At 33.5% G+C, this 14497-nt stretch overlaps 1 protein-coding gene across 1 annotated transcript; it reads right to left on the reverse strand.

Moving 5' to 3' along the window:
- Positions 1-1568: 1568 nt before the first annotated feature.
- Positions 1569-4031, reverse strand: LOC127105496 (F-box/LRR-repeat protein At4g29420). Its single transcript, XM_051042688.1, has 2 exons — positions 3437-4031; positions 1569-2761 (listed from the first exon to the last, which is right to left on the reverse strand). The coding sequence occupies exons 1-2, from the start codon at positions 3888-3890 to the stop codon at positions 1842-1844; spliced, it is 1374 nt and encodes a 457-aa protein (XP_050898645.1). The 5' UTR covers positions 3891-4031; the 3' UTR covers positions 1569-1841.
- Between the last annotated feature and the right edge of the window lie 10466 nt (positions 4032-14497).

A 14497-nucleotide genomic window follows, 5' to 3' on the forward strand; every position in this document is an offset into this window, starting at 1 on the left:
ATGACTGACAACATCACATTATTGACAATAATATTTCTGCATCTTTTAGTGTTTGTGTGTCATTTTCATAACACTTTTACTACACCGTTACTAATGATTTATATGTACTATTTTCAGGTTTGGATCCTCCAACACTTTCCACCCATATCTGGCTGGTCATGTGCTAAGACCTACATTGGGGAGATGCCACATGCTTCTGCATTCATTCCGCTCAAAAGGAATCAGGTGACGAAGTCATACAAAGTGTATCTTGACCGCTTGGTAGCAGAGGATATACACTTCCAAGCATACATCGATCACCGTGAGACGCGTCCCTTTGACGACATAGCCTTCTACTCTTGATGGTTGACCTGCGGTCTACATACGATGTTTTCACACCTGCCTGGGTGCGTCATTCATCAGTTCGACTACATGCAATTTATTCCCAGAGGCCCTTCTAAGTCTATTCCTCCCTCTATTACACGTAGGAATATGGGTGTCATGTATGATGATTACCTTAATCATCTAGTACTGAATGAGACACAGAGTATCATAGCTCCTACCGACTTGAATGTTGCACACGACTACATCCAGTAGTATTTCAAAATGTCACATCCTTATATGACACTGGATGCTTAGGGAGATCCACCTAGGTCAGCTCATCAGAAGATCCTAGAAGGAGAGTAAGTTAGGACAGATCATGTTGTTGATGTGTTGCATAGATGTTGTCGTACCATAGAACTTAGGTAGGAGGATATAGATCAAAGACCCTTTCCGGATGACACTGAGGGGAAAGATGTTTTAAATGTCATTATAGGGGAGGCACGAGAGACACTACAGGACATTAGGCAGCGTAGAAACAATAGGGTTTGAGTCTGTCATATGAGTAATATATAGTATTTGTATTATGAGCACTACTATCGATTGAATTTTATTGTCATTATTGTGTACTCGGGATTTATGATTTTATATATGGCATTTGCATATTATTCCGAAAATGTATGGTTTAATTTATATAAAATTGAATACGATAGTATAACTATAATACATCGCCAGTTTCGGCAGTGCATCTCTAAGACAAAGTAAAAAATTACTGTCTGGTGTGAATACGAAAATATATATCCAACTTTTGTCTGGTGTGAATACAGAGATGCATCTCCAGATCAATTTATGTCAAAAAAGAATGTGCATCTCTCCAGATCAATTTACGACAAAAAAGAGTGTTTCTCTTCTGATCAATTTACGATAAAAAAGAGTGTTTCAGTGAAGAATGCATGGAGTGTACATTTGGAGTGTACATTGAAGATGTATCTCTAGACTAAATTTTGAAAAAAAAATTGAGTGTGACTCAGATAGGGCATGTTTTAACGAGACTCGAGATACATCCAAAACTACATTTTCGAAATTAAATGAGTATTTTTTAAATTTTCATAAGATACTTTCCACCATTTATGGTGGAACTTAAGGTGGGATAGGCAATACCCTTTTGTAATAGACTCCCTCGGCCCCATGTCATTTATAACATCCTTCTGTTGAATGAATTGAGCAATAGCTTTAAATGAACAAATTGAATAAGAAAAAAAGCGTGCTTAAAAATATAGATTTTTGTTACAATAGTATCCAAAAATATACATATGCTCAGAACAAGTGAGCGGTGATCATGACCCGTTCAAAGATCTAATATACATATATTATATATACAAAGAATATACAAAAAGTGGAAGGGAAAAAAAACTATCCACAAGACAGTTAACTACTGATATTATACACTATCTGAAGGTTACTCTTACTCCATCCAAAAAGCTGCTTCAACACAATTTATTAAAAATCTCTCAAAGTCCTAATCCTAACAGTAACACAATCTAGATGCCATCAGAAACCCAAGTATCCTTGATTCCTTCTTTCCATATTCCCCATCTCCACCTCACTCCAGGAAACTTGCTTCTGCATGTGGAGATGAGGTTTCCAGCAACACAGGGATCAACATCGCTGTGGATGAGCATAGAAATATCTCCCAATTGGGTGCATTTATCCAAAATAGAGAAAATAAATGCAAGTGTAAATTCAATTTCAAGTACCACAATATGTGCAATAAGCTCTTTCAATGTTTTCATCCCAGTCGCATTTTCAAAACTTCCACTTCGGAAAGAACTCTCCATTGCATGCCAAGCCCCAGAACCTAAACTAAGATATCTTATGTTTGGGAAATAATTCAACAATATATCAAAGCCAAACTCCACTTGATCAACTTCAACCCCTATAACTATCTGTGTTCTTCTCACAAAATCTAAGTTAAGTCTCTCTACCACTATGCAATGGTAGCGGCGAAACATGCTTAAAATGAAACCAAGAGAGAGGCATTCCACCTCAAGCTGAAGGCATTGTATGTTACCACAATTTTTCAATACTAACTCATCCGTATTCTCAAGAGAGAGATTGAAATTGGACAAGGAAGGTGCGTCGAGGAAAATCAACTTAGGCTTGATACACTTGAGATGGAAATCAACAAGACTCGGTGCACATATAGTCAAAGAAAGAGGAGCATTGGAAACTGACCATTGACAAATCTGAAGACGCGAGAGATTAATCGAGGGCTCTTTAAATCCCCCAACTCCAATAAGATTAAGTTGCGTAAGATTAGGGAAACAAGTATTGATCATGTTCAAGTCCTCGTCATCCAATCTTACAAACTCAAGAGTCAGATTGGTCAATGTGGGCATCAAACACAAACCATCCACAGCTAACCAAGCATTCCTAATCACCAATTGCACCAGACCATAACCTGCAACACAAAGGAATCAAAATTACTAGCCACAAGATTTTAAATAAGATTTGGGAATGCGATAGTGGCCACAATATCAAGGTTTTTGATGTCTTGGACATGATTTTAAACAAAGGCATTTTTGATGTCTTGGCCATGATTTTAAACAAGGCACGTGCAATAACGATGTTGGTCGCAACATTATAGCTTTTTATCTTCCCAACACCACAACAAAACATAATGTGCCGAAACCGCACAGCCATGATTGTGACTAAATCAACATTAGTTGTATTTGATTGCGACACACGACTGCAATCAATACAATGACCATTATTTAAATTTTGTTCTCGATCGCAATTGTGATTGGATCACGGTATTTAACTAATTAGTTTATGAAATTACCAACCACTTCTAAACACATTTTTAAGTCTTATCTCATGAAATGCGGCACACTAGGATACATGCAGACTAACATGAGTTCTACAGCATAGACACCTCTGGAAAACTTGTCTGAAATAGACAGGTACACTTGTGATTACATGTAAGGACTAACCAATTTTCAGCCTAAACTGATGCATGCAATTTAACATTTTTATTTTATTTTTAGCAAATTGGAATGCAATGGGAATTTAAAACCTTGATTATTAGACCATAAATAGAAGAAAAATAATAATAATTGAGAATTGAGAAGCTAACAAGTGGAAGAAATGAGGGATAACGCTTTGGATCGTCTCCAACAAGATTGAACCCAGAAATCAGAAACCGACAGCGACTTGATAGACCGAGAAAGACACGGAAGCCAATCAAGAATGAAATTGAACTCGGTGAGGTGAAGATCATCAGACTCATCTTCAACATCATCAAACGAGATACCACCGAGCGATCGATCAACGCCGATAGACACAGACTCGAAATCCCGGGATCGGTGAACGAGGTTCTTCAAAACCGTCTTGAAAGGCGTGACGAGGTGCTTGGTTTCCGGTGATCGGGATTTGAGGTAACGAGACATGGAACAGTGTAGGGTTAACGAGCGGACTTCGTTGGAGGCTTGGTTTAACGTGGTTGAAACGGCTCTGCATCGTGCTAGATCGGAGGAGTCTTTCAGGCGGGTTAGGATTTCTACCACCAGCGGAGACGGGAGGTTTTCCATTGAAGGAGTTGAATTTGCGCCGCGCGAGATGATGACCGGTGTGTTGTGTTTGCGCGTGTTTTGCGTGGCTTTTTGAAATGGATTTTATTTATTTTTCCTTCTTTTTTAATTGCTCGGGACGCGCGTGGATTTTACTTTAGTCTTTGGATTTAAAGGTAGAGAGTTTTAGGGAGAGATTCTTATTCGCTAGATTTTATTAGATAAATGAGCTAAATTTTCTCTCTTGTCTTCTTTTAGTTTCTTTTGGGTTGAGTAAAAAGAGAAAGAAGTAGAAATTAGGATTTGTTATCGGAGAATATAGGAAGGTCATTTCTTGTAACTATTTTTGTAACTTATAACAATTTGTTCATAGTAGATGAAAAAATGTCCTCATAAAAGAAATCAATGTTTTTTTTCTTTTTTTCTTTTTAAATTCAAAGGTTTAAGATAGAGATAAAAAACAATAACAACTAAAATAAATGGTCTCGAGTTAAAATAACTCTCTATGCAAAAACATATCAATTTAACTTGACACAAGAAGATAAAGTAAAGACAATAAACATAATGATTTGTTTATTCAATTTGATCAAATGATCTACTCTAATGAGAGAGAAGCTCTTTGATTCACTATATTTTCAAGAATTGTTATAAAAGATTATAAATGATTGACAAGAAAATAGTCATTCATGTTCCTAAGAACAAATCCTATCTTCTACTCAAATATTTTTCATTCTCTCTAACTATATGAATCATAGAAGTCCAAGTTATTTATAAGTGTTTTTCAGTAGCCTTTGAATATCACAGGGATTTACCAAATTCTAAGAACAACACTTTTAAGACTTTACTCTTACCTCTTTAAGATTACCGCTAGCATTCCCAAATTCTTCTGTCAGTCTTTAACTCTCAAAGTTCTTAAGATTGTGATCATAAAAATACACGAGATACATATTTATAAATGTGTGGATGAGTTGAGGGTATGAGATTAATTCAGGTAAATTTGGAATGAGTAGAGAAGACAATGATGACATGCAAGACAATGAGTGTCATTATTCTATGTGTTAGAGATGAAAGTGTTAAGGAAAGTCGCAAGGAAGAATATCACAACAGATATGTGAATGAAGTTCGAATCATGTATATGACCAAGTTATTGGTACATAGAATGTGCTTGAAACAAAAACTTTACTAATTTATGATGGTGGAGTCTAAGTCTATTATGGAGTCACTGATAAATTTTAACAAAATCATTGATGACTTGCTAACTATTGAGGAGAAGTTTCACGATGAGGTCAAACCTCAACCCTTTTTGAATTCATTATCTAAATCATTTAAACATTTTAAGGATACTTTTATTAATTTGTGGTAAGGAATACACCACGTTGGTCGTGATCTAATTATTCATTAGAACCAAGGAAATAACCAAGATGAGGGAAATTGAGGTCATTTATGAAGAAGGGTTTTTCTTATCCTTGGTTATAATTTTGATGAAGACAAAAACATCAGCAAAAAGAAGAAGTAAAAGCTTGAAGACTAGAGCAATCAAGTTCAAATTATAAAAAAGTTTTGGAAAAATAATGGAATAATCAAGATGATTGAATATGCATTACAATTCAAGTAAATATATCTTAATTTCTAAGAAAATCATTCATATTCATATTAAACCTTTCATGCATCTTTTAAAATGATTTTGAACTAATCATTCTGTTTTTGGTAAATTGTGGCATTTGAAACCGACGTAAGAGAACTTTAAAACTGCCACAAATTTCACCATTTACTCAAAATGTAAAAATACCTTAATTTTTAAAAATGTGTCAGGTGTAACCGGTTATACTATTTATGGTAACTGGTTACATGTTCGAAAATTTCAATTTTTGAGTACCATTTCAGGTGTAATCGATTACGCTCATTTTGGTAACCGGTTACCACTAAAGCAGTGACAGTGGTTCACTCATTTTCTGATCCAAACGAATTTTTGAAATGCCTTTTGAACCATGACATCTATTCATGCATTTGTACTCTTTCAGAAATGTGTTAAGACGCTATATATACCATGCATTTCAGAATTTGAAACTCATCTCTCTTTCATAGCAAGTCAAACACATTACTCTATCACTTTCAAAAACAAGTGTCTTATGACTTAACTTTTTGTTTGAAACTTTTTGTTTCAACACTATAATCATTGTCAACTTTTGTAACATACTGTGAATTGCCTACTTGATAGAGAACATCAATTATAGGAATTGATATACATTGTTATATAACTTCAGACACTTGTAAAAATTCAGATTGTTGTGATTTCCTTGCTATCCGAGATTGTTGGAAGAAAGAGAGTGTAAGGGAGGATTGTTCTCTTATTTCACTTTGTAAAGATCATAAGGGGATTGCCCTTATTGATTGTGTTGCTTGTGTTAGAAGATTGTATGATAGGTCTTGGTGGAAAATTTGTACAAAGATCTGACATAGTAGAAAATCTTTCAAAGGGAGAGAAGGGACTGGAGTACTCTCGGATTATGAGGAGAACCATGATATATCATTGTGTCATTTCTTTATGCATTTATTTTTTAGCATATTTACTTTCATATCAATTCTGAAAAATAACAAAACTAGTGCTAACGATTCAAACCGAGAAAAGTCCAATAAATCCAATTCACCCCCCTCTTAGAGACCACACATAAAATTACAATTGGTATCAGAGAAGATTCAAGTAATTTTCTCTTGTGATCCATAATGGCTTCCGTGAACCCCGTGTTTAGAGATGGTGGCAGCAATAATAAGCCTCCATTGTTTTATGATGAATACTTCTATTTTTAGAAAATTCGCATGAAGGCTCATATATAAGCACAGGGAGAAGATATATGGGATGTTGTACAAAATGGTCCATTTTTTCCTACTATTGTTGTCGATGGTACTGAGAGAACAAAGATTAAAATTTCATTGCATGAAGATGATAAGAAGAATGTACTATATAACAAGGAAGCAATCAACATACTTCAAAGTGCACTTAGCATTGATGGATTATTTCGTGTCTATTAATGTACAACGGTAAAACAAATATGGGACACATTGGTGGAAACTCATGAAGGAACCACTGAAGTAAAGAGATCAAGACTGAATACGTTGAATCAAGAGTACGAGTTATTCAGAATGCATTTAAGAGAATCAATCCTTGCTCTACAAAAGAGATTTGTTAACTTAACCAATCACCTGATTGCTCTCGGTAAGACCTTTTCTAATGATGAATTAAATCGTAAAGTTCTTAGGTCTTTAACCAGGGAATGGCAACCAAAGGTGACATCAATATGAGAAAAGAAGAGCCTTTTTACCATGACGTCTGCTTCCTTGTTCGGAAAACTTCAAGAGCATGAAATAGAACTTGAAAGATTAGAGCAACATGAAATACAAGTAAAAGATTCAAAAGATGCTCTATTAAAGACAAAGGTCAAATTTCATGATAGAAATCAAGAGGAGGAATCCACCAATGACGATGATGATATAATTAAAAAGTTTGAAAAGTTCTTGAGAAAAGAAAGGAAAAAGGAGATCATTCACAAAGAAGTACTAGCAAGGAGAGTTACATGTTTTGAATGTGGAAAAAGGGGGCATGTCAAGAGTGAATATCATGCACTTGAAAAGAAAGAAAAATTCAAAAACAAGAATCATAAAAAGGAAAAGAAAGCATATGTAGCATAGGATGGCAATGAGATGAGTTCATCTTCAGATGAAGATCATACATGCAAGGCATTAATGGTCTCACATCATTCAAGTGATGAAGAACATGAGGTTAGTGATTCCGAAACTGGTGATATTTCATCTTATGATGAATTACAAAGTATTTTTTATGAATTACATGATGAAATTTTGAAAATTTCTAGAAAATGTTCAAGTCAAAAGAAAACTATTTTAAATCTAGAAAGTAAGGCTAATAACACTCAAGTTGAGTTTGACTTACTTAAAAATTCAACATGCAATAATTGTTCATCTCTTGAGTCTAAAATTGTTGAATTAAACCAAATAATTATGAAATATGAAAATGAATTCAACAATGTAGAATCAAAGAAAGAACATGTTGTAAATCATCATAAAAGGTTTTATAATAAGAATCATATTTTTAGACCTACTTGTTTCCTTTGTAAAGCAAAAGTCCATACTATTAATGTTTGCTACATAAGATATTATGGTATTCCTTGTAGTGAGTATGTGTGGTGAGGAAGGTATCTAACCCAAAAGGACACAAAGAAAATTGGGTACCTAGATGTAACTAATTGTTTTGTAGGTACTTGAAGGTCATATGCAAGCATTGTCAAATCAAGATTGGTCCTTCAAGACACAAAATCATATGATATGGTAGTTTCTAAAAGATTCATTGATTGAAAATATATTTTTAAGAAGCATCAACATTGATATCAACTTTGACATCAAATCCTTAAAGGAGATAAGTGTCTAATTTTGTGCTATTAATTTTCAATTATAAATATATCCTTCATATGTTATCACTTTGATTTGTACTTTATTCTACTTTGTCTTCTTTTTTATAACGTCAAAAGGGGGAGAAATAGTCGATCTTGTATATGTTCTTGTTCATAATTCTTTCAGAGGATAAATCATTGAATTGCAAAATCAAGGGGGGATATACAAGATAGGGGGAGATTCTAGTTGCTACTCAACATTTTAAAAAGTCACATATTGAAGCAACTATTTGATGAACAAGTTAAATTTCAAAGGATGGTTTATCATCATAAAAAATGGGGAGAATGTGAAGAATATTTCTTCTTGTCCTTGGTTATAGTTTTTATGAAGACAAACACATCAACAACAAAAACAAGTCAAAGCTTGAAGACTAGAGCAATCAAGTTAAATTATCAAAAAGCTTTGGAAAATTAATGGAATAATCAAGAAGATTGAATATGCATTATAATTCAAGTATATATCTTAATTGCTCATAAAAATCATGCATATTCATCTTAAACCTTTCATGTATCTTTTAAAATGATTTTGAAGCTAACCATTTTTTTCTCGGTAAATTGTGGCATTTGAAATCAACGTAACAGAACATTAAAACCCCCACAATTTTCACCATTTACTCAAAATGTAAAAATACCTTAATTTTTGAAAATGTGTCCGGTGTAACCGGTTACATTATTTATGGTAACTGGTTACACGTTCAAAATTTTCAATTTTTGAGTACCGTTTCAGGTGTAATCTGTTACGCTCTTTTTGGTAACCGGTTACCACTAAAATAGTGATAGTGGTTCACTCATTTTCTGATCCAAACGAATTTTTGAAATGCCTTTTGAACCATGACATCTATTCATGTATTTGTACTCTTTTGTAAAGGTGTCAAGGCACTATATATACCATGCATTTCAGAATTTGAAACTCATCTCTCTTTCATAGCAATTCAAACATATTACTCTCTCACTTTCAAAAATAAGTGTCTTGTGACTTAACTTTTTATTTGAAACTTTTTGCATACATTTTCATTCATCTCTAAAAGTTTCAACACTATAATCATTGAGCACTTGTGTTACATATTATGAATTGCCTACTTGATAGAGAAGATAAATTCTAGAAATTGTTATACAACTTCAAACACTTGTAAAAATTCAGATTGTTGTGATTTCCTTGCTTTTCGGGATTGTTGGAAGCAAGAGAGTGAATAAGGGAGGATTGTTCTCTTGTTGAACTATGTAAAGATCATAAGGGAGTGTCCTTATTGATTGTGTTGCATGTTATAAGATTGTAGGATGAATCTTTGTGGAAGACTTGTACAAAGATCTGACATAGTGTGAAATCTCTCACAGGGAGTGAGAGGACTGAAGTACTCTCGGACTGTGAGGGAACCAGGATATATCATTGTGTCATTTACTTTATGTGTTTATTTTCATATCAATTCTGAAAAATAACAAAATTGGTGCTAACGATTCAAACCGAGAACATTGGAAGCTAATTTTTTGTAATTTCCCGATAACTCATATAACAACTTATTTGTAGTAGATCAAATAAATTCTCTCTCTCTCTCTAAAGTAGATAATTTTGTATCGAAATGAATAAATAAATGTAAGCATATTTGTTTCTTTTTCTCTTTTATCTTGTTCTTTGGTTTATTGCACGGTTGCTTAACACATATGGTCATTACTATTGTTTGATATTGTTTATTTATTTATTGTGATTGTTATTTTCTCCACTATTATATTCTTATTGGCTTGAACATGATTTTGAATTCACAAGAATGACTTATGTAACCCCTAACCCATAAAAAAACATAAAAATGAAGATTTTTAAAAGGCCAAATTAAAAATTTTAAGCTTCCAAGACAATTTATTGATAAATTCATACTTAAAAAATCAAAGTAGAAAAAACTCTAAATTATGATTATGTCTTAGTTGAATTAAATAAAAATCATTTAATAATATTTAAAATTTTAGACAACCACAACAATAACCAAACTTTTTCTTAATGAATGTGGTCGACTACATAGATCAAGTTACACTATAATGTCATATCAAAGACTAGGTTTCTATCCAAAATTTTAATTTAGAAATCCTTAATTGTTTCTTTAATAGTTTTTCTAGGTCTTCTTCTACCTCTGGTTCGCCGAGTACTTTTCATCTTATCTACTTTCCTTACAACAACATCCATAAGTCTTCTCTCTACATGCCTAAATCACCTAAGCATATTTTATATCATATTTTTTAGTATAGGTATTATCCTAACGCATTATCTAATATTGTAATTTCTAATCTTATCTTGTATAGATAAACCAACTAAGCATATTTACCACACTTATTTTATTTTTTTTGTTGGTTATTTAACGCCAAACATTAGGTCACATACAATATATTTGTTCTTATAATTGTCAGATACACGTTTTCCTTAAGCTTGAGTTATATTTTCTTGTCACATAAAACACTCGAGAGTCTCCTCCATTTTAATCAATCAACTTGAATTTGGTGGTTTAAGTCTCATTCTATTTCTATATCGTTTTATACTATGGACCTAAGATATTTAAATTATGTAACTAGTGATGAGATATGATCTCCAACTTTTAACATTATAAACACTTATTCTTTTGCTAAACTTACATTCATATATTCCGTCTTACTTATACTTAGGCAAAATCCATATACTTTTAAGGCTTATCTCTGAGTCTTAAATCTCTCATTTAAATCCTTCTTTGACTCTCTAAATAGGACTATATTATTTGCATAAAAAAACATATATCTTGGTGCAATATCTTGAATTAGTTGTGTAAGTACATCCAAAATTGAAATTAAAAAGTAAGGGCATAAGGTTGAACTTTGGTGCAATCATATTTTATGGCAAAATCATATGTCTTTCTATCCACTATCTCCATACTAATAGACATCCAATGCATAGTTTGGATAGCTCGGCTATATGGAATTATAACCCCTTTATTCTCTAATAATCTTCATAAAATCTCTCTAGACAATCTATCATACTTTTCTCAAAGTCTATGAAAATTAAGTGTTAATCTTATTAACACATTGTATACCTCTCCACCACACATCATAGTAGATAAATCACTTCTATGGTTGACCTCATAATTTTTCTCTATCTTCACTCAATTACAATTTCCCATAACTTCATGGTATGATTCATAAGTTTACCCCATATAATCTGCACAATTTTGTATATCACACTTGTTATTATAAACTAGTACTTAAGTGCTTTTTTTCATTCATCTGACATCTTCTTAGACCGCATAGTTTCGTTAAAAAAACTTGTGAGTCACTCAATATCATTCAATACATATTTTATCTTACTCAAGCGTCTTGTTATTACTCATTCTTTATCAACTATTCGTTTACCCCGTATTCTAAACCTAAAAATGATAATAATAGTTCCAATCATCTTCTATAATGTACATCCTATTAAAAAAAAGATTGATATAGTCATAATTTTACGAGATTGTAAGATAACTAAAATCAAACAAATCACAAAATTGGCAAATTAAACCATTCAAGTTGGTATGATTTTTAAAATATTAATTTAAAAGTCTAAATTTTCTTTGAACTCGGTAGAGTCACAATTTTATTTTGGTAGAGAACATTTTTATGACAACAAACACTGTATGTTGTGATTGAGCCTTTAAAAAACTAGTAAGATGCACAAATGTAAATTTATTTGATTTTTGATATGGTATAAAATATATCTAGATACACATATAAATTTAAAATGAATTACTTAACTGTAAAATGAACGATAATCATATAAATTTAATTGTATTAAATAATTATAAAAAAGAGGGAAAAAGAACCCAAGAGATAAAGAAAGAAAGAAAAATGAAACTTTGATATTTGAAAATAAGGATTTTGCCTCTAAATAAAGACGATCGTTGATTAAAATAAAATAGATATTATATTGTGTTAAGAGTCCCACATTAGATAATATATAACCTGAATATGTCTTATAAGAGGGGGTAATCATCACCCTACAAGGCGGTTTTGTAAGATTGAATTAAACTCAAATCATATTTCTTAACATGATATTAGAGACAAATTTAAGATTCGGTGGATCACCTACTATCAAATTTTCGCTATTGATTCACTCACCATTTATTTTTAACAGAATTGTTCTGAGATGGAAAATGTCATTTATTTCATTGAGTCCTCATATGCTATATATAATTACAAGATTGAATGGAAATAGCTAATCATTCCAAAAATAATTTCCTAATATTAAAGGACATTGATGCTATAGATACTAAATTGAATATATGTACAACTGGTACATAATTGAATATCTTCATGATGTTATTGACAATTATCAGCAAGATATCAATTGCCTAAAACCTCCCCTCAAGTTGAAGCATGCAGATTGTGGATGCCCAACTTGTTTAGAAAATAATCAAACTGTTGTTTTCCCAATGCTTTAGTAAATATATCAGCTAGTTGAATATTAGTGGACACATAGTGAGTTGAAATGTTGCCTTTGAGAAGCTCATCACGTAAGAAGTGACAATCAACTTCGATGTGTTTTGTGCGCTCATGGAAGACTGGATTGACAGCTATATGTAATGCTGATTGACTGTCACAATATATCTTCATGGGGCGAGATTGGGGGACACCGAGAGAGAGCAAAAGTGCTTTCAACCATTTGAGCTCACATGTGGTAGTAGCCATGGAACGATATTCCGCCTCAACCGAGGAACGTGAGACAACATGTTGTTTCTTGGTTTTCCAAGAGATAGGAGAATTCCCAAGGAAAACAATCCATCCAGTGAGAGAGCGCCTAGTCAAAGGACATCCTGCCCAATCCGAGTCACACCAGGCATAAATTTGAAGATCACAATCAGCTTGGAGAAGAATACCTTGGCCAGGATTTTCCTTGAGATAACGGACGACACGGGGAGCTGCGTTCCAGTGCTCTTCTAAAGGTTTTTGCATAAATTGAGCCAACATATGAACAGAGTAAGAAAGTTCTGGTCTAGTGATAGTTAAGTAGACTAAACGACCTACTAGTCTTCGATACCGATCCGTATTAGAAAGAGGAGTTCTAGTGGCCAAGGGAAGATGATGATTCTGATCTAAGGGAAAACCAACGGGTTTAGCTCCTAACAACCCAACTTCGGTGATGATATCAAGTGTATATTTCATTTGACACAAGAAAATCCCATTGGAGTTGCGAGCCACCTCAAGGCCAAGAAAATATTTTAAAGGGCCAAGATCTTTCATATGAAAGCATGTGTTCAAGTAGGATTTAAAGGACTCAATTGATTTGTTGTTGTTTCCAGAAATGATAAGATCATCCACATAGACTAACACATACAGCTCTACATAGTCATGATGTAGAGTAAAGAGAGAATAGTCAGAGTAGCATTGTATAAAACCATACCGTAGCAGAGCATTTTTGAGTTTGGCAAACCAACATCGAGGTGCCTGTTTCAATCCATATAAAGATTTATGCAAGCGGCATACTTGATTTGGTGTAGAGAGCTTGAAACCGGGAGGTAATTTCATATATACTTCTTCATCAAGCTCACCGTGTAAAAAAGCATTGTGAACATCCATGTGGTGAAGTTCCCAGCGCTTGGCAGCCGCAACAGCGAGAAATGTTCTCACAGTTACCATTTTCACCACTGGTGCAAAGGTTTCATGATAATCCAGCACCTCAACTTGGTTGTTCCCCACAATAACAAGTCTTGCCTTATAACGCTCGATAGTTCCATCTGAATGATATTTAATTCGATACACCCATTTGCTACCAATAGCCTTTTTATTTGGAGGAAGCGTTTCTACTGTCCAAGTGCCATTATTTTCAAGAGCTTCAATTTCCAGCTTCATGGCATCTCGCCATCGAATATTTTTGACGGCTTCAACAAAGTTTTGAGGTTCTGTAGCTGCAGAAACAGCGGCTAAAAATTTCCTGTGTCGTGGTGAAAAGTTAGCAAAATTTACATACTTGGCTAAAGGATAAGGTGTACCTGAGGGACGTGACGAAGCAGTAGAACAATTTGAGGGGCATATCTTAGTGATGGTATTGGTCACAAAGTCTTGCAACTTGGTAGAAGGCAATTTGATACGATGACCACATCCCAAATTTTCGATAGTGTCTGCAACCTGTGGTTCCTCACTGGTTTCAACAAATGATGACATATTTTGGGCGTCAAA

Source organism: Lathyrus oleraceus, chromosome 7 (assembly GCF_024323335.1).
Source record: "Lathyrus oleraceus cultivar Zhongwan6 chromosome 7, CAAS_Psat_ZW6_1.0, whole genome shotgun sequence".
NCBI lineage: Eukaryota > Viridiplantae > Streptophyta > Magnoliopsida > Fabales > Fabaceae > Lathyrus > Lathyrus oleraceus.